Below are 26,522 nucleotides of genomic sequence, written 5' to 3'. Positions count from 1 at the left end.
ACCCAACTCTAACTTGGAGATAAAGCTCCCTTACTATTCTCGTGGCTGATAAAATTAAAACCGCGGCGACTAAAACCCGTTTTAGCCAGAGACGACCTCCTGGACCACTCCGGGTCATCAGGTGACAAGGAAGGAACTCCTCCCTGCGGGCGCGCCTCCTGAGGCGGCGCAGGCCTAGGCGAAGCCTGAAGGGACTAGTTGGCGCGCACCAGCCGGGCGTGGTGACGTCAGGGCGGAAGCGCACGCTGCGTGAAGCGGCCCAGAATCCGGCGGTCACGGGAATATCCGTCGCGCCGAGGACGCTGGTTAGTCTCGCTCCGGGTTCCGGCTGCGTTGGGCGTGCGTGCATCTCGCTGAGGCTATGGCGTCCGGGCCTCACCCGACCGCGACCGCTGCCGCCACCGCCTCATCGGCCGCTCCGAGCGCGGGCGGCTCTAGCTCCGGGACCACGACGACGACGACGACGACAGGAGGGATCCTGATCGGCGACCGCCTTTACTCGGAAGTTTCGCTCACCATCGACCACTCGCTGATTCCGGAGGAGCGGCTCTCCCCTACCCCGTCTATGCAGGACGGGCTCGACCTGCCCAGCGAGACCGACTTGCGCATCCTGGGCTGCGAGCTCATCCAAGCCGCCGGCATTCTCCTCCGGTTGCCGCAGGTCAGTGCTTCGGCCCCGGCCCGGCCGAGCGCGCTTCTACCCGCTGTCTCTTCCGCTGCATCCCGATACCCGTGTGTCTCGGCAGGGTGGGGATGCCTCCTCGGGCTCTCCAGCCACGGGTCCCAGCCGGATCGCCGGCCTGTCGAGGGCGGGAGGGCGCCGAGGCGAAGGGAGGACCCGGCAGCTTGCAGTTCGCGGCGGGAGGGGGAGGGGGAGGGAGCGGCGGCACAAAATGGCGGCGGCGCCTGGTGCGGGCCCGCCTGACCCCTGCGCTTCCGTTCTTCTCTCTTGTCTGCAGGTGGCGATGGCAACGGGGCAGGTGTTGTTTCATCGTTTTTTCTACTCCAAGTCTTTCGTCAAACACAGTTTCGAGGTAAGCACTGCGGGGGCGGGTGAAAAGGGATTTCTTCATCCGGAAACCGGGGGGGGGGTTAGTGTCTCCACCCAGCTTTGCTAAAAAGGGAGTGGTTGGTTTAGGCCTTTGTACCTAGTTCTCACCCACCGAGACGTAGACTTTTGGAATGTGTTTTAAAACTATAAAGCTTATCTTGAACCCAGGTGCTCTCTTACTCAAAACCAGAATTTCAAGCAAGTTCAATTAAGATTAGTTAAGCATAAAATAGAACCATAGTACTAGTCTATCTGGTAAGCCTCTCGCGTAGAAATGTCCATCGTACTCTTATTTCACCAAAAGTTGTCCCCGTTGTGTCCTGAAATTTCTTCCATCAGAAGTAGTTGGTTAGACTTTGAAAGGGGCACTTTTTCCTAACCACTTGACAGTGTTGTAATAACTTTTTATTGGATTATGGGTTGTTTCAGATTGTTGCCATGGCTTGTATTAATCTTGCATCAAAAATTGAAGAAGCACCTAGAAGAATAAGAGATGTGATTAATGTATTTCACCACCTACGCCAGTTAAGAGGAAAAAGGTAAGATTGGCATTATTGAACACTTTCTTGTTGGCTACTGTATTGTGCACCAATCATCAAATCAAAACATTCTTTCCTCTCAAAACTGATGCAAAGGAAAACCAGCTTTAATTTAGGTATTAAAATTCACATAGGAGCTAACTAATACTTCATTTGGAAAAAAAAAAACAATTAACCAGCTATCTAAAGTTTGTAGAGGCAGTTGCATTTATGGACAATCCTAACAGTGCTGTGAAGCCAGTCCTGTGGTTTAAGATTAAACAAGAAAGGGAATACGTTTGGCTCAAGTGTGAGTGTATTCTGTAAGTTATTTTCCTCCCTCCCCTCTTGGAAGACTGAAGGCTGGAAGTGTAAACACTGCAGTTCAAGTTAATATTGTGGCAAAGTTTTGTGTAGATCATGTTTTTCTACTCGAAGTCCCAGTTAATTCTTTATCAATTGAGATTGGCTTCTGTTAGAATACTTCTCAACATTGAACTACGATATATCGCATAATACCGGATCTGAAAGGACTGCAGGATAAAGGTTGAAGTTTGAAGTCAAAGGGATTACACAGGTATTTTGTTTTGGTCAGATACAGTATCAGTGAGTGGGGTAGAGAAATAACTACTGGGTTACCTTTAGATAAGGACCATTTTATTTGATCTTGTAAGAAGAATATAGAAACCAAATAGTGTCTTGCAGATTTTGTGGCTACATGACAACGTTTTGTGTGGACCTATGTGTTCATGTGAGGCAGTGCCAAAAAGTTTTAGTTGCAGGCTTCCTGCATCTAGAGGTGACTTCTAGTATATCCTGCAAACGGTTATACTGGGCGTAGATTAGTTCTTGTGTTCACTTCTTAAGAAATTGCAGTGATGTTAGATAAACTTGTACTGAGTTTGAAAGGAAGTTAGTTTTAAAAGGATTTTAAGTTGTTTGGGGCTGGGTGTCAGTGCCAAATTAGTATCCTACATGAATGGTCTTTATAGGCTGAATCTGTAAGTTGTCAGTAATGGAACTATCCAGAGACAAATAGTAAAGTAACCTTTAGTTAGAAAGTCTGAGACATTGCTACCCAGATAGTTTTCACAGCATTTTTTCAGTTTTCTTACATTCTTTTTTCTGCCATCTTTTCTCATTTACCCTAACCATGTCCAGGGATAGACTAATACTTTATTTTAAAACATCCTTTAGCTTCTTGGTGAGGAATCCCTGGATATTGGGAAGATTTTTCAAATTGGTATTTTGTGTGGTCTGAGCTAAAATTTGTTTTTAGATATTTAGCAGATTCTTCAGGGTGTTTAAAACAAAATGACAGTAATTAAAACACTTTATCCTTAGAGGATTCTGTGTTTGCCTAAAAAGGAGTTTTCTGTCTGTATTTGAACCATTGAGCCAACTATTGTATTGTCACTTAACAATGATTATCTACTTTGAACTTTTTCTGTGAGACTTAAAGTATTCTTCCTTGCTGTCAGAGTAGGTCTTCTTAACTATACAAACTTTGGAATTTAAAACATCTCACCTGACTGACTGTGTCTGATGTAAAGTGTGTTTTTGGTCATTATTACAGAGAAATTTGTCTCAATCTTACAAGTCTGATTATAGCATGACATTTAAAAGGAGTTGTTAATTGCATGGAAGCCTTTTTTTTTTAAAGCAGGATGTAAAAGTGTTTCTATGCATATTACAAGTTTACTCAGACACGTAACTTGTATATGTTATTAACTTCAACTCTTTTTTCCCTTGCAACCGACTATACAGCGACCAGCTACATTTACCAAAGCCTGGGTGATGTGGAGTGGTACATAGAGATGAAGCTGTCGTCATGGCAACAGTGAGTGAAGTATCGAAAATCCCCAAGGAGAAGCCAGTGCTCTGAGAATAGGTCACTGGAATCGGGGACTAACAGGTTGGCCACTGGTGAACCATTTAGAAAAACTCCTGTTTCTTGTTATAAGCTTTTGTCTTTGCTGTCCAAGTTATTAGAAACTATAGCTTGGTGTATTTTTATCTAGAATAATGCCATTAGAAAGCACTATCACTATTCTACTTTTTAGTTAAATAGTGTATCACTTTAATGATGCTGTTTTAGTCTGGGTTATGCATAGCTTTAAGTTGTAGTCTCATCTTGGTAATGACAGGAGGAATCATTTTTGTAGCCTTAAGGTCACTGGGGACACATTAGAATCACCAGAGGAGCTCTTAGAAAGTATCAATGCCCAAGCCCTCTGCTGGATTTCTCTCCCCCCCACCCCCCTCAATTTTTCTGTGGTTTCATAATTGCCATCTAAGCTCAGAATAAATGGCTGAATTGAAGGAGAAAATTGCCTTTTCATTTCATTGATTTCCAGTTCTCCTTTGTTTTTGAGATGCAGCATATTTCCAGACAATTCAGCATTTTCTGTAAATTTAAGGAGCCCACATGTATACCCGAAGGCTTGCCTAAAGACAGATCTTCAGAGTGATGCAACCATTCATTGGTGAATATATTGTATTTTCAGCAGGTATATAGATTATAGATAAGAGTAAGTGATCTTGTCATTTAGTCCAACCTCCCTAAGTGTATGTTAGTGGCTCTAAAGGTAGTGGCCTTCAGTTGGCTTAAACACTGCTAGAGGAGGAATATTCCCTTGGCATTACACATTTCTGTATATTGAACAGTCTGGCTTCTTATAAACTGAATCTCCTTTTAGCGTAGTAAGAACTAAGTCCAAATTTTCTGTCCTTGTACCACATTAGTGAGACTAACCATGTTTAGATCTCCTATTCCAAATTTTTTTCTGTGTAAGTTGTATTTCAACTAAATCATACTAAAGGAAAAATTGTTACTCTAAAAGATGACTGAAAGTGACCCAAGCCCAAGATTTCCTATTAAGACTAAAATTTGAAAACTGTTCTTTTCATGTAAATTTGAAAAGTCTGATAAAAAAGCAGGGGAGATAGAGTTAGGTTTTAGTTAAGTTTTTTTTTTAAAGCAATTTAAGAATATCACCTCCTGAAACTTACTGGAAAGGAAAGCTTATCTAACTGAAGATGAAGAAATCCTAGCAAGCGTCAATTCAGTTTCATGTGCTTGCTGCTATAGACAGTACTAATTGATACATTGTTAATTTAAGTAAGGAAACCACCTGCTTGGACTGTTTCCTTTAACCTTTTCTTACTGCTGACTTACTGGGACATATTTTTCTATTTCTGATACAAAATAATTCTTTTAAGGTAGTTGTATATTACATGCTGGAGCCTTTCTTGATTTAAAACCAATTAACAAAATGAAAGTATCTGATTGTATACCTACAAAGTTAACTTTGAAAACTATCAAGAGAAACCCTAAGCAAGAAGTTGAGTATATAGTTGGATTACAGTAAATAAATGGGTTTGTTTTCCTTAATTGGTTTTGGTGGTGTTGGGACTTTGACACACAAAAAAAGGGAAAGTAAAGGTTGTGGCAGAATAGATCCGAAAGTAACAATTCATTAAATGAATTCATTTAACTCAACTAATGAGTAAATCTGATCTTGGGATCAGATAGTAGCCATTATTGAGATGAGTGTTTAGTTGATTAATTGCAGGAAAAAATGAATTTTAACACAATTTGAAGGCTACTGTTAAAGCAAGCTTAGTAAGAGGTGTAGATGAGTTTGCTGTAGATGAGTTTGATCAACATAAAATAGGGGGAACTGAGACAAATCTACTTATAAATTTATTTTTAGGATTTTAATGGTGCAGTTTATGGTCTGAACTGTAGGGGGAAAGTGGTAAGCAACTATAATTAATACAGGGGATAGTCTACCTCCTGATACATGTTGAAGGAGGGCCATCAGATAACTGTTTAGGAGTCTGAGGTGTGGATTTGACTTTTTTCCAAAATCCTTGTAATAGTGATAAAACCTGAAAAATTACAAACCTTAAGATTTTTGGGTTACACTTTCATGTGTACATTGATTGCTCTGAAGTTAATTTTTTCCCTGAACAGCAATTAACTTGTAGCCTATTGTCCTGATAAAATAGATTCATTATTTTTATGTTAGAAATCCATCCCCTGTCCAGGTGGTGGCCTCATTCCCCACACTTCTCATAGTTTTAATAGGAATTGAGTGGAGTGAGGGCCATTTTCAGCATTGTTAATTTAAGCAAGCTAGTTTCCGTCTTGTCAGATTTGCCAAATTTTTATTTAGTGTAATTTAATAAAAATCATATAGTATAAAATAATTTGAAATAGTCTAATAAGCATTCTAGTTGCTATAATTTTAGATGGAATGAAGGAAGGAAAATAAAATGAAAGAAGATATTTAGATAATATGTCACTTCAGGGCTAGTTAATGTAGCTCATTTTGGATTGTTTTCTAACATTCAAGTGGATGTATTTAAAATATAAGCTTACATTTTTCTGGATTTGGTATACATGATAAAATGAGTTGTGAGTTGTAATATTCAGAATGACCATCTTTTAAAACCAGATGTTTTCTGCCCAGGGCAAAAACTCTTGAATATTTTGGCTGAAAATGAATGNGGAAAATTTTTTAAATGTTCTCCCCAAATATATATATATATATATACACACACACTCACACACCATATAATCATGTCTTAATGAAAATGTATTTCTTGTTGGATCTAAAAACATCAAATGAAGGACGGTGGGAAATGAAAGTCTACAAGTCCTCCTTAGTAAGAAACCAGTTTTGAATTTAAGACTTAAGTCAGATCGTCTTTAATTGAATAAGCTATTTCCTAAGCATTGAACCACTGATACATAGTTTTCTGCATTGTAACGTCTGGCATATAGACCTTGAGTGTTCTGATTCCCTCATTATGGTCTTCCCTTTTTTACATTGCATCCTAAAGAGTATTGCCTAGTAACTACAACTCAAACCAAATTTAAGCCTGGTTTTTATTGATTGCTTCTAGTTTTGAACAGAGGTGGATTCTTAGAACAGTCTAAGAACTGTTTAGGCAAACAGTTGCAAATTTAGTTGCCTAAATTTGTTTAGGCAAATTGTCCATTTAGGGGAATCTGGATTAGCTACCTACCATTTTCCCCCCCTTTACTTTGGCCATAAATTAGCCAAGAGTTGATAGTTTAGAAAATGAATTAAATTCTTATAATCTTATGAAGTCTTTATAGCAAATATTTTCAAGAGCACATTGGTTCTGTCATTGGAAAAAGTCTGTGGAGACTAATGAGGTTTGTGATGATAAATCAAGCAATCATTTAAGTTCATCTGTCTATACACACACACACACACCTAAAATATAATCATGAAAAAACAACAAAGGGTACATATAAGTATTAGAATGAATTTTCCACTACAGGATTGAGTTAGTTTCTATAGAAACTTAGTTTAGAAAGTGTATGTTTAATTAGCATAACTTGGACAGCACAAGATTAATGCTTTAACTTGTTAGCAGGAGTTTAAAAAGCTGGTTTCTGTTGCCAATAGTTGGTTGGAAGGGAAAATGGAGATGCCACAAATAAAATTTTTTGGATGTGCAAAACAGTTTTGATTTTATTTCTTACAAACTATAGGACTCCAAGCCCCTTGATCCTTGATCAGAACTACATTAACACCAAAAATCAAGTTATCAAGGCAGAAAGGAGGGTGCTAAAGGAGTTGGGATTTTGTGTTCATGTCAAGCATCCCCATAAGGTGAGTTGTAGAGTGCAGAAATTACATTCGTAAGTATTAGGGTTTTTCTAAAACTGCATCTTATATGAATTTATATAATGGTTATTTTTGAGAGTTAACCTTGGTTTTAAAAAGCATCCTTCAGGTTACTGAAGGAAAATATCAGGAAAATAGGAGTCAAAAAGACTTGGGTTCAAATCTCCACCCTTCATTGTGCGGGCATAGAGAAGTTCTTTTTGCCTCTGGGCATAGATAAGTTCTTTTTGCCTCTGGTTAACCCAGTTTCCCTACCAAGTAAACAGATTGTGACATACCTTATTCCAAGGAGGAGATAATAAACATGTGCAAAAGTTCCTGGAATGCTGTCACACAGTAAAATGTTCAAAGCATTGTGGCTATTCACTGTTAACTCAGAGTTTATTTTTCCACTGTCTCTTGGCTTATATATGATCCTCATAATAGCACATTGGTTACCCTATGGGTGCTCTGGGGATAGTACCATCTGTGATAGAAATATGTCTTTGCCTCTTTGCCACTGGCTCTTGGACTTGGCAAATATGCCTGTTCCTCAGATTCCACATCTTCAAGATTGTAAAATTGGAATGATTGATAATAAAGGTCCAGGAAGATTTGACCTGAACTGTAATGAAACTATTGTTAGTCTTTATTTATCACACTTTAGTGTGATAAGCTTCACTGGAGAAAGAGTAGTGTTTGAATACTTAACTGTAATATCCACTGTATTACCTAATGTGAGCATATGTATTGTGTAATGTTAAAACCATAACAGTCTGTAGGATTTTGGGACATGTAGAATTGTACCCTGGGAAATTAAGTGAAATAGTCTCTTACCACAGTGTCTGTCATAGTAAAGTTAAAGTGTTCATGGAGAAATTAGGTATTTTTAGTTTTCTCATTTTTCCTGTGCAATTTTGGATCATACTTCAAATTTTTATGGGATTTAGGGGCATAATAACCCACACTGTCCTGTGTGTTATAGGTTGGTCTATAATTACCTATGCAGTTGTAGAAGAGATAAAACTTGTACCTAACAGTTCAATACTTTTATTCATTAAACTCTGAAAGAACCACTGATTTGCTAAATTGAATTTTTTTCCCTTGTCCTTCAGATCATTGTTATGTATTTACAAGTTTTAGAATGTGAACGTAATCAAACCCTGGTTCAAACTGCCTGGTAAGTTGCTTTTTTACATTTCTTTCCTAGCCAGGAAAACAGAAGCAGAAATAAAGTAAGTTTCATTTTCCCTTTCCAAAATAATAAGAGGAGTTTGTTTTGGTGCTTTTTGTTTTTTTTGTTTTTTAACCGAAAGGTAAATAATGCTTATTTCTGCTTCCTGTTTTCTTGGCTTGACTAATTGCTTTCAATGGAGAACTCAATTTAACTTTGTTCTTTTTTCTACTCTTTAATTAAAGGGTAGTCCATGATGGTAAGTCATAGAACTCTGCCCTCTGCACTTCAGCCCATGACCTCAGGATGGCCTGATTGGCTGCCCTGCTCTCCAGCCAATCCAGTGCAAGCTCTCATCCGAGATTCACTGAAGTGGTCCATATCCATCTGGCAGCATCTTCTAGTTCTGTCGGGGTGTCAAAAGGATTTGTATATTTGCTTCTAGAAGTAACTATTCAACATGCCTGTGTATATAATGTATACCTGTAACTATCAAAATGAATAGTTCATTTTTGATAGATTTGTTGTCCAGCCGTTATGAATTAAATGATTTTTTTTTTTTGTTAGAGGAGTTTGACTTAGATTTCTATTTTTAGTATGTATAGCAATGGATTCTACCAAGGGAAAGTACAACTTGCAGCTTAAAATGGGCACCATTCCCATTCTGGACGAATTCTAGCTGCTGGACTATTGAGGCAATACTAAAAGAAGTACATTTTTAAAAGAGATGTTAATATTACCATAAGTATTGTAGAACTTGGACTTTTGACATGAAGATGTTTGACTTGGAGGGCTAGCTTATTTTAAGATAAAAGAAGGAATTTGGTCCAGCTACAACTACTTTCTCAAGACTGTTGATGATGTGCAGGACTTAAGTAATTTTCATGTTCTGGACTTAATGACTGCCATGCTTTTTTAGAACTCAACAAATATTAGTAATATTAGATAAGTAATTGCTTTTATAAAATGCATGACATTTTTAATATATGCTCTATAGAACATTTAAGCAGTTTTCATGGATAAGGGTTTTTAAGAAATAGTCTAACCTGTTAAAACAATCTGTGAAATTTAATACTTTAGGGATATTGTGGGGAGTGTTTACTAATAAAAAGTCCAGCACTTTATTAATTGAAGTAGTTTATTGCTTTTGTTTGTACTTAGTCATGAAAAAAGGTATGTAAACAAGGCTGTTTTGTATATTTACTGCTCTTCACTTCCCTACTTAGATTTTCTGCAGTAGCTTAGTTTTCTTAATAAAACTTGGTGAGTGCTTACTGAAAATGCCTTTTTACCCCTGTCACAGTATTTTGAATTTTTGAAAGAACTTGGTTGACACTGCTTTTCATTGTGGATAAAGGAGAGATGGTCAATAATTAATGGCTTGAAGTACTGTTGGAGTGGTTTATCATTTCTGAAACTAGTTATGTGAAAATTGACTTTCAAAGCATTGCTTTTCATAGAAATAAAAACTATAGAAGTTAGATTTGGAATGATGTGAAATTATTTTAGAAGACTTTAGTCATATATAGGAAAGCTGAAGAATGATTCTAGTGTTAAATTCTTATCTCTTACTGATTTTTGAGTTAAAAATTGTTGTATGCTAGAATATGAGGATATGAATATAAATAAGAGAAGAAAAAAGAATAAAGTAGATTGAGTCTCCAATTTTATGTAAGCCTTGGTAAGGACTGGTTTGTTTATGTACAAAGCTTATGGTTGAAATATTTTTCAGGAATTATATGAATGACAGTCTTCGAACCAATGTATTTGTTCGATTCCAGCCAGAGACTATAGCATGTGCTTGCATCTACCTTGCAGCTAGAGCTCTTCAGGTAGGTGTATATATATATAGCCTGTTGTGTCCTATAGGGTAAATCACAAGAATTAGCAGTTCTAATTAAAACTGAAATTTGTCCTAAACCATTCTGTTTTTATCGTTCAGATTCCATTACCAACTCGTCCCCATTGGTTTCTTCTTTTTGGTACTACAGAAGAGGAGATACAGGAAATTTGCATAGAAACGCTTAGGCTTTATACCAGAAAAAAGGTAGCTGTTAACTCATGTTTGTGTTAATACTTTTTAAATGCTAAGAATCTAAACTACTATAAGGGAGAAATACTAATTTCATTTTCTTCCATCAGCCAAATTATGAATTGTTGGAAAAAGAAGTAGAAAAAAGAAAAGTAGCCTTACAAGAAGCCAAATTAAAAGCAAAGGGATTGAATCCCGATGGAACTCCAGCCCTTTCAACCCTTGGTGGATTTTCCCCAGCCTCTAAACCATGTAAGATACATTCAGAATTGAAATTATTTGGGCACTGAAGGTATACAGTAATTAGAAAGCTTTAGCATATAACAGTGGCATAGAAACAATGATGTTAGGAAGCAAGAAGCTGTTACCGTTTTCTCTCAGGATAGTCAACTCAAATACTTGAAAGCATGGTACACTGGAGTTTCATTTAGAAACAACTTATTGGCCCTCTGTTAAATCCAATAGATAACATGACTTTGTTTTGCTGTTTTTAAGCATCACCAAGAGAAGTGAAAGCTGAAGAGAAGTCCCCAATCTCTGTTAATGTGAAGACAGTCAAGAAAGAACCTGAGGACAGACAACAGGCTTCCAAGAGCCCTTATAATGGGTGAGTATGTTTGAGTTAGAAAACTGGTCTAAAGAGTCTTTTATGTGTTTAATTTCTAACACATTAAAACATGTATCTAAAATAATGGTGTTTTTTTTTTTTAAGTGTAAGAAAAGACAGCAAGAGAAGTAGAAATAGCAGGAGTGCAAGTCGATCAAGGTCAAGAACACGATCACGTTCTAGATCACATACTCCAAGAAGACAGTAAGTAAAGGTTCTCATAGAGAAAGCAGTCTTATGTGGAGTATAAGGTTCCTGATTTTTAAGAAAATTGAACATAGATGTTTTCACAGTTAGGCTAGATTTAGTCATTTAACATGAGCTAAATTATGAGAAGTGGGTTTGGAAATATGCCCTGGCTATATGTGGCTTTTTTTTGTTTTGTGGTAGTGCAGCTTAAGAACAGTTTATTCTGGTTTTGCTCGTTTTTTGGAGAAGTGTAGGGGCTGGCTACAAAGTGCTATTATGGAAGGCTATAGCACTAAGGCTAATATCCTGCTTATAATGTGAAAACAGTCTTTGTTAAAGTTCAGTTCAAAAATATTATATTATTAACTGTTAATTAACCAATAATCAAGTTGACCAGAGCCAAAGAATTTTCCCTAGTTAGCTTTGTAATTAAAATGCTAGCTGCTTGTGTCTGTTCAGTGGCTCTTTTGAACATGTGTGAGATACTTCATAAAAAGCATAACTATCTAGGACACTTCATAAAAATTATTAATTACCCTTCTCTTTGGAATATAGATCTATGGTACATTTAAGATTTGTCTAATATAGGCTGGAGGGGAGCTGGTGAAGTGGGTAAATTCGATGAAAGTTTTCTGCCTGGCCTGTACTGCTACAGGTCAATAATTTTATTTTATACCTGTTAAAAGCACCACTAAAACAATTGTTCCCAGCAAAAACTGAATCTAAACCTCAAATTTTTATTATCTAAGTTATAATAATAGGCGGAGCCGATCTGGAACATACAGCTCAAGATCAAGAAGCAGGTCCCGCAGTCACAGTGAAAGCCCAAGACGGCATCATAATCATGGTTCTCCTCACCTTAAGGCCAAGCATACAAGAGAGGATTTAAAGAGTTCAAATAGACACGGTCATAAGAGGAAAAAATCTCGTTCTCGATCTCAGAGCAAGTCTCGGGATCACTCAGATGCTGCCAAGAAACACAGGCATGAAAGGGGACATCATAGAGACAGGCGTGAAAGATCTCGCTCCTTTGAGAGGTCCCATAAAGGCAAGCACCATGGTGGCAGTCGCTCAGGACATGGCAGGCACAGGCGCTGACTTTCTTCCTTTGAGCCTGCATCAGTTCCTGGTTTTGCCTATCTACAGTGTGATGTATGGACTCATAATCAAAACATTAAAAGGATATTGATTAGGATTTGATTTCTTAAAGCTCTCTAGGTCTCTAGAAACACTGAGGACATTTTCTTTTGGAAAAAAAAAACTTATTTTTGTGTTTTTTTTTTTTTTTGGTNTAAAATGCCCTAGCAGTATCTAATTGAAAACCATGGTCAGGTTCAATTGTACTTATAGTTGTGTATTGTTTATTGCTATAAGAACTGGAGGTGAGTTCTGTAAAAATGTATCTTATTTTTATACAGATAAAAATTGCAGACACTGTCTATTTAAGTGGTTATTTGTTTAAATGATGGTGAATACTTTCTTAACACTGGTTTGTCTGCATGTGTAAAGATTTTTACAAGGAAATAAAATACAAATCTTGTTTTTCTAAACTGCTTCAAAGAACTTATTTAAATAAATTATTAAACAGAGCAAAATTTTAATAGTAAAGTGCCTGTACTGATTTTCTGACAAAACCTTTTCTCCATTAGCTATATAGATTCTTAAATGCAGTTGTTACCTGCATTGAGAGCTATTCTAAAAGTCTTTGCTTTATATATGGAAAAAACAAATGGGAGTTGTGCAACAAGATAACGTTAAATGTTACATTGTAGCATTAAACCAGTCTTCAAACTGAAACCTATTTGCACATATATAGTACTTAAAAATGAGCTTTATGGTACATTTAAGTGAGATACCCTCTAGAACAAATCAAAACTTTGAACATAATGGTAAATCAGACCCAATTACTGAATATTAAAGGCTTTCTTTAATTTAGAAAATAGCAAAGATCTTTATTTACGCTAGGAGGATTGAGTAATAAAATGAGGACCAGCAGACATGGCTAGCTGATAAAGGTAAAATCTGACCATAAAGTAAATGGAGTTTTTTAAAAAAAGCCAGAAGTCCTATATCAAAATAAACAGCTTTTTAAGTTACTCACACTGACAGTTATTTGGAAGTGAATTTAGTAATCTTAGAAGGTGATATATGATTTCATTATTTTACAGTTCTAGTAAATTTTCCATTAATTTTAACACACCTTGATAGTTTTGATTGCCTGGCCGCTAGCCCTGATTCCCAAATAATTTTTTTGTTTCAAGAAATTAAATCGACCCACAAAGATATGAGGATTTACTGCCACTAAGGATGTTAAAAAACAACAACAAAAACACACAGCCTCTCGAGATGATTCCAAAGACAAACATGTTCACCAGTGGTGAGCACTGGGGTTGAACAAAGTAGAAAGCCAAACAAGGCAACTACCCTGCAGGGGAGAAGAGTCCTCTGGATTTTAAAATGTTGGGTGTGCTACTTAAATCAGTTATATTTCTCAGTTCTAATGAGTGTTCTTTCTCTATTTGATTTTATAATACATAACTGCTGAACTATATAACTTAAGAGCCTAAACTATATCTACACAGGAAACCATTTATTGTATTTACAAGACAGGCACTGAAGAAAGGCAGAGGCAAAAGTCAATAAAGGCCCTGTTTTACAAATTAATCTTAAATTCTTACAAGTTTTTAAATTTTTACCTACCTTACCCTTGTTTGGAAAGAATGCCATGGGTGAGGTTTGTGAAGATGGAAGATGGCGGAGAACACCTGCATGTGGGGTGAGAGCTGTATGTTAGAGGTGGCTTTGCGAGGGTGTCTTTTTCCATGCATCCTCATTTTTGCTTTGTACCATTACTAAATCAGTTTTCCAGGTTTTTGTCAAGAAGTTGACCACTTTATGCTGCTCTGAATTTAAAAACTTTTTGAAATACACCAGTTTTTGAACTTTAAGGGAAGTTACAAATAGACACAGTATAATACCCATCTCTCAGATCCAAAAATAACGATCAATTCATGGCCAGCCTACCTTGTTCATACCTGCAAATTGACCATTCTACTTCCCACCCTTATTTGGAAGAAAATCCCAGACAACTGATTACATCCCCAACTATTTCAGACTAATAGGACTTGAACATAACTAAAGTACTTTTATTAAAAAAAAACAAAAAACAATGCCTTGCTTACCCATTCAGTGTCTAGATTTTCCTGTTTCTAAGGATTTGTTTTTATAATTAGGATATTCAGGCAAGGTTTATCTATTTTATATTGGTTTTTAATCACAGACTCCCATCCTTTTTCCCTTGCAATTTAAAAACATGGGGTCATTTGTCTTATGGAAATTTTCATATTCTGGTTTGCTCATTGTAATCCTGGGAAATCACGACATATTTTCTGCCTCCTGTATTGTAAACTTTGTAAATCTCAAGACTTGGCCAGATTCAGATTTGATAACTTTTTTTTTTACTAGTATGAAATTTGGAAGTCTGGACACTGAGGCTATGTGCCATTCTAAACTGTTACTAGACTGCTGCCTCATCCACTAGGTATTTCTTGAGTTCCCAATTCTTCATCCATTAGTGCTGTACCTTTGACGACTCTTGTTTATTTCCTGTATATGTTCTTATTATCTTGTGTTTCCCACTATAGCCATAAGCCTTAATACAGATAAGTTGTTAACCATTTGTCCTAATGATCCTCATTCTTAATACAAGTCTTTTCATGTTACGGAATGTTACCATTTGTCCTTTATGATTGTATCTTAACCCTAAAGGAAGACCAGTGAAAGTCTTAATCATCTTCCCACTTTAAAATAGCGATCATCAAAAGGATTACCTTTTTACCAAGGTTTAAACTTTGCTTTATAGCTTTAAATATTGTAAGTGTTACCGTCAGTTATTAACAGCATTATTAATGCCCACAACCTGAAACAAAAGCCGTATTTAAAAATTTAAAGGTAGTGCTCATGAAAGTTTCCAAAACCAAGATAATTTCATAATAATATTCATGGTCCTCAGAGCCATTTCTTAACATGGGCTGTAACAGATAACTGTGAAAGTTAAAGACTTTTTTCTTAAAGACCAGATTTTTCCAAGATTCATGTTAAAATCATAGGCATATTGGGAGCCCAGTTTAGCTAGAGAGAATGTGCATGGGGTTTGATAAGGAAAACTATCATCACTTCCCCCCACTGGGAAAATTGGAAGGGGAGCAGTATTCATTGTGTGGGCCCTGATCCCCTCATGTTCCCTAGGGTAGCTATGTGTGTGGATGAAGTCACAGCTTGATGTTGTAACCATCTGAACTTTGTCCATTTCTTGAATGAAAGGAACACTTGACTTGCATGTCATCTCTGAATTCAGGTATTCCCCTACTAAGAGTACTTGGCAAGTTATTTAACCTCTTCTTGGCCCTTGCCCTTATCTCACAGCATTTTGTTACCAGATAGGTGTTTAAGCAAATATAAAGGAGTTCTATTTTTAGCCTTTGCAATACAGTTTGTATTAGAAAGCATCCAACTATTTAGAAGAGTTTATTCTACATTTCCTATGAACACAGTCCAAAATACAGCTGTTTCAGAATACTGCTTCATGAAAGTAGGTATGATTCTGAACAAGATTTTCATGAAAACACTGGGCTCTCTGATTATAAGTGTTCTGTTTTAGCCGCCTCTGCTTAGTTTAATTCTAACCCAGTTAGAATTACCCTGCCTGCTTTTCTGTGTCATCCATTTCCTTTCCCCTACATCAGTTACCACACCTCAACAGTATGTGGTAGCAGTGTTCCTATGTATGCCTTTGCCATACAAACAGTAGCTACTGGTCTATTTAAAACATTAATCACATGTTCCTCTAATATATAAAGCTTCCAATGATTCCCCATTTCACTGAATAAAATACAAATCTCTGACTCTGGCTGTATGTAATCCAAACCCTGCCAGCCTCTTCCATCAACCAACCTTTCTCTTCCTCAAATATGCACACACCTATTCCCGAGCCTTTTGCACTTGCTGTCCTTTCTGCTTGGGAGGCTCTCCCAAATCTTATGTGATAGGCTTCATCATTCAGGTGCCCTTCTCTCACAGGGGGGCTGCTTTCAAATCCTATTTAAAATCAGCACCCCAGACATGTTCTGTTCTATTCCTTAGCACTAATTTTTTTCCTAATAACCACTATCTGAAATTATTTTACTTTATCACTGACTTACTCATAAGAATATATATAAGCTTCAAGAAAGCAGGTGTGTAGTTTTTTCATTTTTGTATGCTCCTCACCTAATCCTACAACAGTGCCTGACCCATTATAGGGCATGCAATATATACTGGAGAATGAATTTCAATTAATGCTAATTCTCTGAATGACATTTTAAGTTTTCATCTTTCAAGTATGAACATACATTCTTTATCCAACTGCCCCTCTATGAATGTATATATTCCTTTCACAATGTTATACGTTCCTGGAGCTCACAGTTGAAAGGGGACAGAGATCTGTAAACAACGGCCTATGGGTAGCAAACTGGTAGGTCGTGGCCAAATCCTAGCTTGCACATGTACTTGGTTTGTGCAAAGGTAGTTTTAAGTGAACTAATTGCTACAGTTTTCATTGGAAATATTCACATAAAAACCTATACTTCCAGCTTCTTTTAAAAAATACAGGAGATCTACAATCCCTGGCAGGAACTGACTGGCACCGAGTAGCCCTCTGATTGATGTGTGCACATTCCTGTGCATTCTATTTCCTTCTATTCCCAAATCACACTGAAGGTAGGTTTCGGTTTGCATTTATCAGTGTGCTGACCATGGTATTTTTCTTGTATCCTGCTCCTTTTGCTCACTGATATACCTGCCTGGTCTTTGCAGTAGACCCCTGACATTTCAGAGAATAATCCAAGACCTATATAATAAATCCCCACATCTGTGAATGTGGCATAGTTTGCATAGGATACTATGTCAATTGAAAATTAGATTATTTGGGGTGCCAGGGTGGCTCAGTCGGTTAAGCGTCTGACTTCGGCTCAGGTCATGATCACACAGTTCGTGGGTTCGAGCCCCACATAGGGCTCTGTGCTGACAGATACCTCAGAGCCTGGAGCCTGTCTTCAGATTCTTTTCACTGACCTTTTCAAACTGGAATTTCTCACTTTTGCATTGCTGGAGCACTTGTGGAAAAGTTTCATACATGGGTTCTTCCTGTTTTTATACAGAGTATATGACACATCTTCATACAGAGTATGTGTAAGGTACATCATAAACCTAAGCCACCATGAGGTTAAATAGTCCACCCTAAATTACAAAACTAATTTTCTGCTCAAAATGTATTATTTTCTTGGACCTTTTCAAACCAAGCTTTATTCATTTAACTATTACTGCAACATGGACTAATAATGTACAATGATGTCACATTGAAACTGGTTAATCCTGGCAGACTATATTTATACGAGTAAAGTAAAGAGTCAGCAAATGAACTTTTAACTTACTTGAAAATAGTCAAATTGCAAATGTTAAGTGTCTGCTATAATTACATTTAACCTGATGAGGGCTACCATGATAGGTTTCTACTTAGAGCAATAAATAAAGGTAAAGAAAGTCTTGATGGCTAGATATGTGGCAAATAACTACATATAATACTTACTTGCAGGGTACTTGCTTTCCAGTTGGGAGGGAATTTTTTTTTAAAGCCAAATCACATCCAATGTAATCCAAATCACACCCAAAGTAATCCAAATAATATCCAAAGTAATCTTCAGCATAGTTTAGGGCCAAGCAAGCAGTACAGTTAAGTGCTGAGTTTAAAAAAGGAAAAGGGACCACTGTGGCCTAGGCGGCCTTGAAAGTTTTCACAGAGAATAGGAAACATTGGCTGGCCTAGGACAGGAAGGGTTTGAAGGGCCAAGAAGGAAAGGCAAGGTAATATGGAGGCAGGGTACTGCAGTGTGTGCTGGGGGAACACCAGGCCTGTTTGCTCTGGCCAGAGACACTTGTGTGGGGAATAGCGTACTTATGGACTCACAATGATGGGGGTCAGTGTTTAGCTCCTCCACTTTTTATCTAATTTTGCACACACTACTTAACATCTCCAAACTTCTATTCCCCATTTAAAGAATTAGTCATTGAGTCGGCTGTATTCAGATGTTATGAGGATTAAAAGAAATAATATGTATATATACAATGCATTTAGCACAGCAGGCTTGTAGTGAATGTTCAATAAATGGCACTGTCATATCAGCATCATCCAAGGCTTGTGGATGCCGCACTAAGGTGTCTTGTAGACCAAAGAGCCATTGTGTTTAGTAGGTGACTGTTCATTTCCTAAGGTCACTGTAACAAATTACCACATACTTGCTGACTTAAAAGAAATTTACTCTCTCACAGTTCTAGAGACTAGAAATCAAGGTGTTGACAGGGCCATGCTCCCTTTAAGGTTCTAGGGAAGAATCCTTTGATTCTCCCTAGTTTCTTGTGGCTCCCAGCGATCCCTAGCATTCCTTGGCTTGTACCTGTGTCACTGCATTCTCTGCCTTCATCTTCATGTAGAAGTTGTTCTCTCTGTGTATGTCCTCTCCTCATAAGGACACCAGTCACTGGATTTAGGCCCCACCCTAATCTAGTATGACCTCATCTAAACTAATTACATCTGCAAGGACAGTATTTACAAATAAAGTCACATTCTAAGGTTCTAGATGGACATGAATTTGAGGGAGGGTGGGAGGACTATTAAGCCTACTACAATTACATAAGAAAAACAAGTTGAAAGAAACTGAAGTGAGTATTTTTTTAGGTTTATTTATTTGAGACAGAGGGCGGACACACACACAAGCCGGGGAGGGGCAGAGAGAGAATCCCAAGCAGGCTCCACGCTATCAACACAGAGCCTGACTCAGGGCTCGATCCTATGAACCACGAAATCATGACCCGAAATCAAGAGTTGGATGCTCAACCAACTGAGCCACTCAGGTGCCCCTGAGGTGAACATTTTTTTAACTTTCACTGTGAAATAATTTGAGAAGAATTCTTGTATATCCTTCACCCAGATTCCCCAAATGTTAACATTTCACCATACCTGCCTTATCATTCTCTCTCCCTCTACATGTGTGTGTACTGGATTATCTGCTATGTTTGAGAGTATGTTTCAGTGATGATATCTGTTTACCTGTATTTCAGTGTATACTCTCTAAAAATAAGGACACTTATCTTAAATATCCGTAGTATAATTATCAAAGTTAGGACATTACAAAAACTATACTGACCTATTCAAATAAATTGCCAATTTTCCTTCTAATGCCCTTTTCTGGTCCAGGATCTAATCTAGAATCACACATTCCCTTTAGATTCCTTTCATCTGAAATAGTTCCTCAGTCTGTCTTTTATGACCTTGACCTTTTTTTTGGGGGGGGGGGGGATTTTATTTTTTCCAATATTATAGTTTGATAAATTTCAAGCCTCTAAGAACAATTATGAGCAGTACAACCAGCACCTTTCATTACCTGAGACTTGCTAAGGTTGTATTTTGCTACGCTTGCATCATCTCTCTAGGCATATATATGTTGACACATATCTTTGTTTTCTGAACCATTTAAGTCACTTCACCTTTAAATATTATAGCACGTATCACAAATGATCAAGGACATTTGCCCACATAGCCACAATTCAATTGTCATCACATTCAGAAAATTTAACACTGATATAGTTACATAATCTATAAAGAGTTTATAATACGTTTATGTTAGAATTTTCCAGATTGTTTTAATAATGTGTATAACTAAGGGTTGGCTGCTTGATGCAGGATCCAAAGATTACATATTGTATTTAGTTTAATATCTCTTAGGCTTCATTAATCTAGAAAATTCCCTGTGATTAGTTCCATGTTAAACATTTTTGGTGGGCACACTACAAAGATAATATTATGTTTTCAGTGTATCACCAAGCAGGTACATGTCAATTTGTTCCATTATCATTGATAGTAAGTTTGATCATCTGACTAAGATATAATCCACCAGATTCCTCCATTGTAAAGATACTTTCAATATGTACTCTGTGGGGGTTATACATGAAGACTGAGTGAATTTCCTGTTCCTTGACAGTTTTTACTAATGGCTTTAGCATCCATTAATGGTCTTGCCTAAACCAAGTTTTGTTTTGTTTTATAAGTAGTAGTTGGAAAATGATGATTCTTCTATTTCTAGCCTATTTAAGTATTTATTGGTTGGCATTCTTCACATTCTTCTCATTATTATTCCTCTCATTATTCACTGTGATGCTGGTATTATCCCAAATTAGGCCAGTGGAAACTCCTGTAAGCTAGCACCTTTGACCTTTCGATATGTCCTCATTAGTTTTGGGCATTATATTATTTTCTTGTACGACAAGATAATCCAGGCTCACCTTCTACTTTCTCTGCTTCAACCCTGGAACAAGCCACTCCTCCAACAAGTACAGGTTCCCGTTAGTAAGGGACCAAATTCTGGCATAAGATATGCATGGCTTTATCAGAGTCCCATTTTAACTAAATCTTTCTTTCTCTTTCCAAACCTGGAATCACTGGCTTCTTTATAAAGCATCCACATATTGAGATTTAAAATTATCAGAGGTCTTTTGGAGGTTAGCAGTGGATGGGTACCACTGGGAATTAGTCCAGTGGAGGCATACTGATGCCCACACCTGAGCCCCATCTGACCTCTGTAGCTGCAGGCTGCCCAGGTCCTGGGATCAACCCCATTAACCCAGCAGCTCCACCACCACCCTGTTCAGGTGATCAATCTGAGGTCACCAGCTTTTCCTTGCTTGGCCCTTGCTTTCTAGAAGCAGTAGCAGCTTGCTTTGGAAGGTGCTTCAAATTAATCTTAAAATAAAATTAAATTTAAAATAAAATCTTAATTTAAAATAAATTAAATTTAAAATAAAATCTTAAAATAATTCTGTCCTTTTTCTCAAACACTAGTGCCTCTTACTGCCTGTGTTATCCCTTGAGCAATGAAAACACATCACTCTATGCTGGCAACTGTCATCTCTTGTGCCTGGCCCAATTCTCCCACTACACTCAGTCAAGTCTGGGACTGTCCTTTATACCTTTTCATATCCCTAGTCTTAACCAAGGACCCAAAACAGTAAGTTCTCAGTAAATGACTGCTGCTGACAGAGACTAACTTAAGTTACATCACAAGTAAGTTCTGAGAATTTACCAAGCATCAGGCAATGGACAGAGCTCTGAGGAAAGCAAGGTGATTAAAACCCAGCCAAAGGAGTTCCTGCTCTGGCTAAAAGTTTCTACTAAGGCCTAGAACAGTTCATGCACCTTTCCAGGCATCCAATTCCCAGCGAATGACTTTCTCTGTTGAGGCAATGTGGTTCACTGTGTCTCCAACAAGAGGCAAAGCCAAGTCCACAGCCCAGAGCCTTTTCACTGGGCTCTGGAGAGTGAAGACTCTGTGGAGAGTAAGTACCTTTGGCAGTTAGTGCCCAAGGACCCTGGTGCCACTGGGGACCTCACTAGCTGTTCTGACCACCTGCTCCTTAAGACTAGCCCAGCAGCCCCTGAGATGGTGAGCACAGGGGACAGTCCATGCTCTCCCCACCACAAGGGGTCAGTGCAAGACTGCACGTGCTAGAGAACACAGTCAGTGATGGCCTCCTTCCCCACGATTCATTCCAGCCATGCAGTATTTGAATGATTTGTTCTTGGGTGGAGTGGATGAAAAGGGAGAGAATGGGTTGGAAAAAATGAAACTATCTGTTGAATGTGCAAGCTACTGCAGTCATGAAATCAAACAATGTTTGACTATTTTTGGTGCAATGAAATCAGGTAATTTGAGGGTTTTAGAAAGCAAACACTGTCAGGAAAACTAAGTAACTGAAGAAATATTATGCATTAACAAAAGCTTTACTGTTTCATTTGCAAAAGCAAAATGACTTTTTCTTTCTCCAGGAAAAGGAAGACCTTCAGAAGTTAAAAGAAATGCAGTTTACTGACTAAGCCCTTCTCTGCAACAGAAAAAAGAACCTTCCCTCTTATCTGGGTTCAGAACTGGCAAGCAACCTCAATGCGGGCACTTGATAAATATTCACTGATGACGAAAATGCCGACAGTGCAAAGAAACCACCTTGTTATTTCAAGAACCCTTCTGAAATGCCAGTGATTGAAGCTGGATCTTGACTATCCTTTGCAAATCTTGAACAAGAAAAGCCTAGTTCAGCTGGTCACATGGAACAAAACAGAACAAGAACAGTGGATTAATCTCTCCTGAATTCTGGGGTTGTGACTATTTTCAAAAAGCAGAGTAAACTGAAGCAGTGGGTAGGATTTTTAAATAACCACTCCCCAAACAGTCAAGCAACTGGGATTCAGTGTCTCCACTTTGTAGGAAAAAATTACCTCATTTTACTTTGCATGGGATGTGCAGGCTGTGCCTATTGAACAGAAATAGGTAAAGCTGGTGCATGGAGTGACAGTTCATTTTAGGCATCCTAGACCATCCTGATCATGATGTATCAACTGAGCTGAGAGACATTCAGAGAGAACATGGTGAAACCAATGCATTGGTATGTTGCCTGGTCAAGGTCTGCTTGTTTTGGCCCAGGTACACCTGGCCTTGGCCAGGGCAATCTTGATAAACAGAAATGAATGCACCTCAGTAACCACTGCCCAGACAGCCTGTGTTGATGAAGCTGGGGTCTGGCTGAATTGTACCAGGATGGCTTGGAGACCTTCCATCAGCTGGGCCCTGTCTGCCCCTACAGAGACCTCTTTCTGGGTTCTAAGAAACACTCTCAATTTGTCAGTGGTTAACTCAAACCAGAGCTGGGGTGGCGCAGCCACTGCTTGGTTGTGGGCTTGGGCTATCTTAGGCCTAGAACAGAACAGCTCTATTTCCTCACACTAGCCTCCCATCCCCCACCACCATGCAGTACCTCCCCCACCATGAGTAGCCTCAAATTCTTCTCAACAACAGAAGGGTGGTGCTGAGAGTTCCTCTTTCTCCTCCCCAGTGGTTCCTCCAGTCCTCTGTGTTGGGCCTAGTTTCTCTCTCTCTCTCCCTCTCCCTCTCCCTCTCTCTCTCTCTCTCTCACACACACACACACACACCCTTAAGTGAAGACAGCCCTGACAGGTTTAGCAGTGTCTGCATCTGGGGTTCCCAGGCCTTTAGGTGAGCTCTGAGGCTAATGCCATCATATAAGGGATAGGTGACAGCTGAAACCCACATCAGGGAATAACCCCTCATTCAGCATAGTGATGCCTGAGCAGGCAGGGAAGTCCCAGGAAAACCGCTTCACTTGCCACAGCTTTAGCCCTCTGACCTTGACCTTGCATGTAGGCCTCTATTTCTAGTGCCTCCCACCCCCAGCCCAGCCCAGCCACCACCACAGACCTTATCAAAATCTGCCCTTCCAGCAGCTCTTTCTGCCCATGGGTCCTGTCTGGATGCTTTAGCAAAATGTGCACTTCCATTTGACCCTCAGATATTGCCTGAGCATATATATGTACAAGACAGACCTCTGCTGAGAGAGGTAGGCTATGGCTCTCTCCTCTCAAATCTAAAATACCAGGGAAGGAAAAGAGCATTAACTGACTTCCTGCTTTGTGCCAGAAGCTTTAGATGTATGGTCCCTCTTAATCTTGCCCTCATACCTTAGAGAAAGGCCTCATTATTACCATAACAACCAAGAGCAGGGACCTTGCTGGCTGAGTTCAAAATCCAGGTTTGTTCTTCACTCTGTGTGTGACCTTGGGCAGATGATTTGACCTACCTGCCCACCTCAACTGGAAAATAAGAATCAGGCTATTGTGAGCATTAACTGGTTAACTTATATGAAATGTGTTCAGAGCAGTCCTACAGAAGTGTTAGTCATCATTATATATTATTAGCTATTATATGTTAAACAGAAGAAAACAGAAGCCACACAATCATTTGTGAAGCCTGGATTCTGGCGGGCTCCATGCAAGTGCTCTCCCCTCATTACATGGTACTTTTCTTTAACATTGTAAAGTGCTGTTCCCCTTCCAGGGATGGTTACATCTGGCCAATGGCCAGAGCCTTAAAAGTTGAGTATGGGAGAGAAATTGGAGAACAGGAGCCACCTGAGTCTTCTCTGGGGCTCCTGAAATTGTGTCCCATGAGCTGAGAGTTACCAGGGACCAGGAGTGGTCCTGTCCCCCATCTCTGGGCAGGAAGGTCCTGACTTTTCTGGAGAGGGCTGACCCTGGCACCTGTCCCTTCTCGTCTCAGAAGCAGGCTGAGACCACATGATTCTAAAACTCCTCCTCATCCCCATCCCCATCTCCATCACAGAATCTGGGCAGTTTTTCCTGAAAATATGGCAGGTGTTCAATGTAAACCCAACCCCACCTGCTCCAAAGCCCATGTTCTCTCCATTCTTATCTTGGTCAGTTACCCCACAGCTGCCCAGACATCTGTGGCAGACAAATGAGGCCACAGGGATTGACAGAGTCACGGCTTGGCCTCCGTGTGCAGGGGAGGGAGGGAACAGGAAACTGGAACAAAGGTCAATGTGGGGAGCAGGCCCATGTATGGATAACTAAGTTACCTAATCACTCAATTTATAAATCCAATCAATGGGAAAATCACATGCACACTTCAGGCCAAAAGCAGAAAAATATTCAGGAGTGTCTTGGTCAGGCAAACTATAGCTTCAATGGTGTAGCATTTTCTGTAGCTTCTATCATGCCCTGAATTGATACTCTCCTAATTAGCTTTGTGATCTTGGCCAAATCTCCCTGAACCTCTATGAAACCTGGAATTACTGATATATAAAACAGGAAAATACTCCCTACCTCACAGGATTTTCCTAAGGTTAATTGCAATGATATATGCAAAAATGCCAGGGGCAGGCACAGAAGAGATATTTGGAAAAGGGGAATTTTTCTAGACTGTGTAAGAAACCAAGTATAATCTCACTTAGCTCCACCCCAAAGATGGAAGATCAAGAAGGCGGCTTTCTGAACACTTGCTCGAATGTGCATGTGTCTTATGGGTAGAAAAGCAAGCCTGCGTGTCACTTCATTGCACTGTGGGTGTCAGAGGCCCTTCTCAGCAGTGCCTGAGATGGGCTGTCAACTGTCTTCCTGGGTCCCCCATGTCTCTGTGACAAGCTGTTCACCTGGCCCTCTATTGTCAGACCCTCCAAGCTCTTCAGTGTGTGCTCACTGGTTTCCTCAAAGCAGGATGGTATTCGGCACCAGGTGACAAAATTCTTCTCAGTTCTACATTGAGTCCCTAGATGTCTCCCATCCTTCCTGCTTAGGAGGAAGAGGAAGAGAGAAAGGGTATGGAGTTGGAGGGGGACACAGAGTGAAGCTTCCAGAAGTCCAGCAACATTTAATACTGGTCCCAATGCCAGGAAGCCGAGTCTAAAAGGAAGCTCCTCCGAGGCCTGGGGAAAAGGCCTGTAAGGCAAGTAAAGAGATATCTGGAATGTTGAATGCTGTGAAGAAATTTGTCGGATGAGAAAGGAAAAGGAAAGTGGTTAACTAGATCAAAGGGCCCGAGTTTTCAGGCTACTATTCATCATGACTGAAGGATGACTACTGACCAGATTATTTCATCCACCAGTATGGAGGGAAAAGGCTTTTTGTTGTTGTTGTTATTATTATTATTATTATTATTATTATTATTATTATTTTGCAGCATGTTCCTCCCCACCATGCAGACTGTTCTCATTCCACAGGGCTAGGGGAAATTAAACTCCAAGCATTCAATGTAGTGAAAAGATGAGGGGTTATTCTTGAGCCAGGTATTCTGGCTTCAAGCTTTTGCTCTCCTCTGACCTGCATGTGACCCTTAGACCTCAAATTCCTCACCTGAAAATAAAAGCAGTTACAACTTCAGGGCTGTGGTGAGTAATCTGTGAGAAATGTGTGAGGAGGCTTCTCTTAAAGAGGGAACATAGCAGTCATTGGTCACTTGTTATTTTTATTATGTAGAAACTCAAATTTCTCTCCAAGCCAACTAGTGCTGTCTCATTATCAGCAAAGTGAAAGACAGCTATTTATCAGGGCACTTTGTAATCTTTGAGGATTTAAAAGGTTTTAAAGGCTGAAGAAGAGTAGTCAGGTTTCTCACCTGTTCCTCCATCTAATCGCCAACATACTGGGGAAATACAGGCCCCTTTGGGGAAAGGCCACCATCAGGCCCCAGGCAGGCCTCTCTGCAGGCTCAGAGGAGCAGCCAGCAGCTGGTAGCAAGATGGGGAATAGGGAGCTCAAACTTGCCTCCCGTCTGGGGCCTGGGGCTGCATTATGCACTGTTTTCTTCGTGGGCCACTTCTTCCATTAAAATGGTATTTAAAATTATA

General features: G+C 39.1%; 1 protein-coding gene across 4 annotated transcripts; it reads left to right on the top strand.

Moving 5' to 3' along the window:
* Positions 1-271: 271 nt before the first annotated feature.
* Positions 272-26,522, top strand: CCNL1 (cyclin L1). Of its 4 annotated transcripts, none has more exons than XM_077750121.1 (11): positions 281-661; positions 960-1,034; positions 1,481-1,590; positions 7,103-7,223; positions 8,333-8,397; positions 10,124-10,223; positions 10,334-10,438; positions 10,534-10,675; positions 10,919-11,030; positions 11,136-11,234; positions 22,135-26,522. In XM_077750121.1, exons 1-11 carry the CDS (start codon positions 362-364, stop codon positions 22,157-22,159), a joined length of 1,254 nt encoding a protein of 417 aa, XP_077606247.1. In that variant the 5' UTR covers positions 281-361; the 3' UTR covers positions 22,160-26,522. The 4 variants fall into 4 exon arrangements, with proteins under 4 accessions (XP_077606250.1, XP_077606247.1, XP_077606246.1 ...); XM_077750120.1 differs by lacking the exon at positions 22,135-26,522 and adding an exon at positions 11,969-12,506 and having other exon boundaries at positions 284-661; XM_077750123.1 differs by lacking the exons at positions 281-661; positions 960-1,034; positions 22,135-26,522 and adding exons at positions 3,337-3,409; positions 11,969-12,506 and having other exon boundaries at positions 1,499-1,590.

This window comes from Crocuta crocuta, unplaced genomic scaffold (assembly GCF_008692635.1).
Source record: "Crocuta crocuta isolate KB4526 unplaced genomic scaffold, BGI_CrCroc_1.0 scaffold19, whole genome shotgun sequence".
NCBI lineage: Eukaryota > Metazoa > Chordata > Mammalia > Carnivora > Hyaenidae > Crocuta > Crocuta crocuta.
This window is presented reverse-complemented; position numbering and strand designations above follow the sequence as displayed.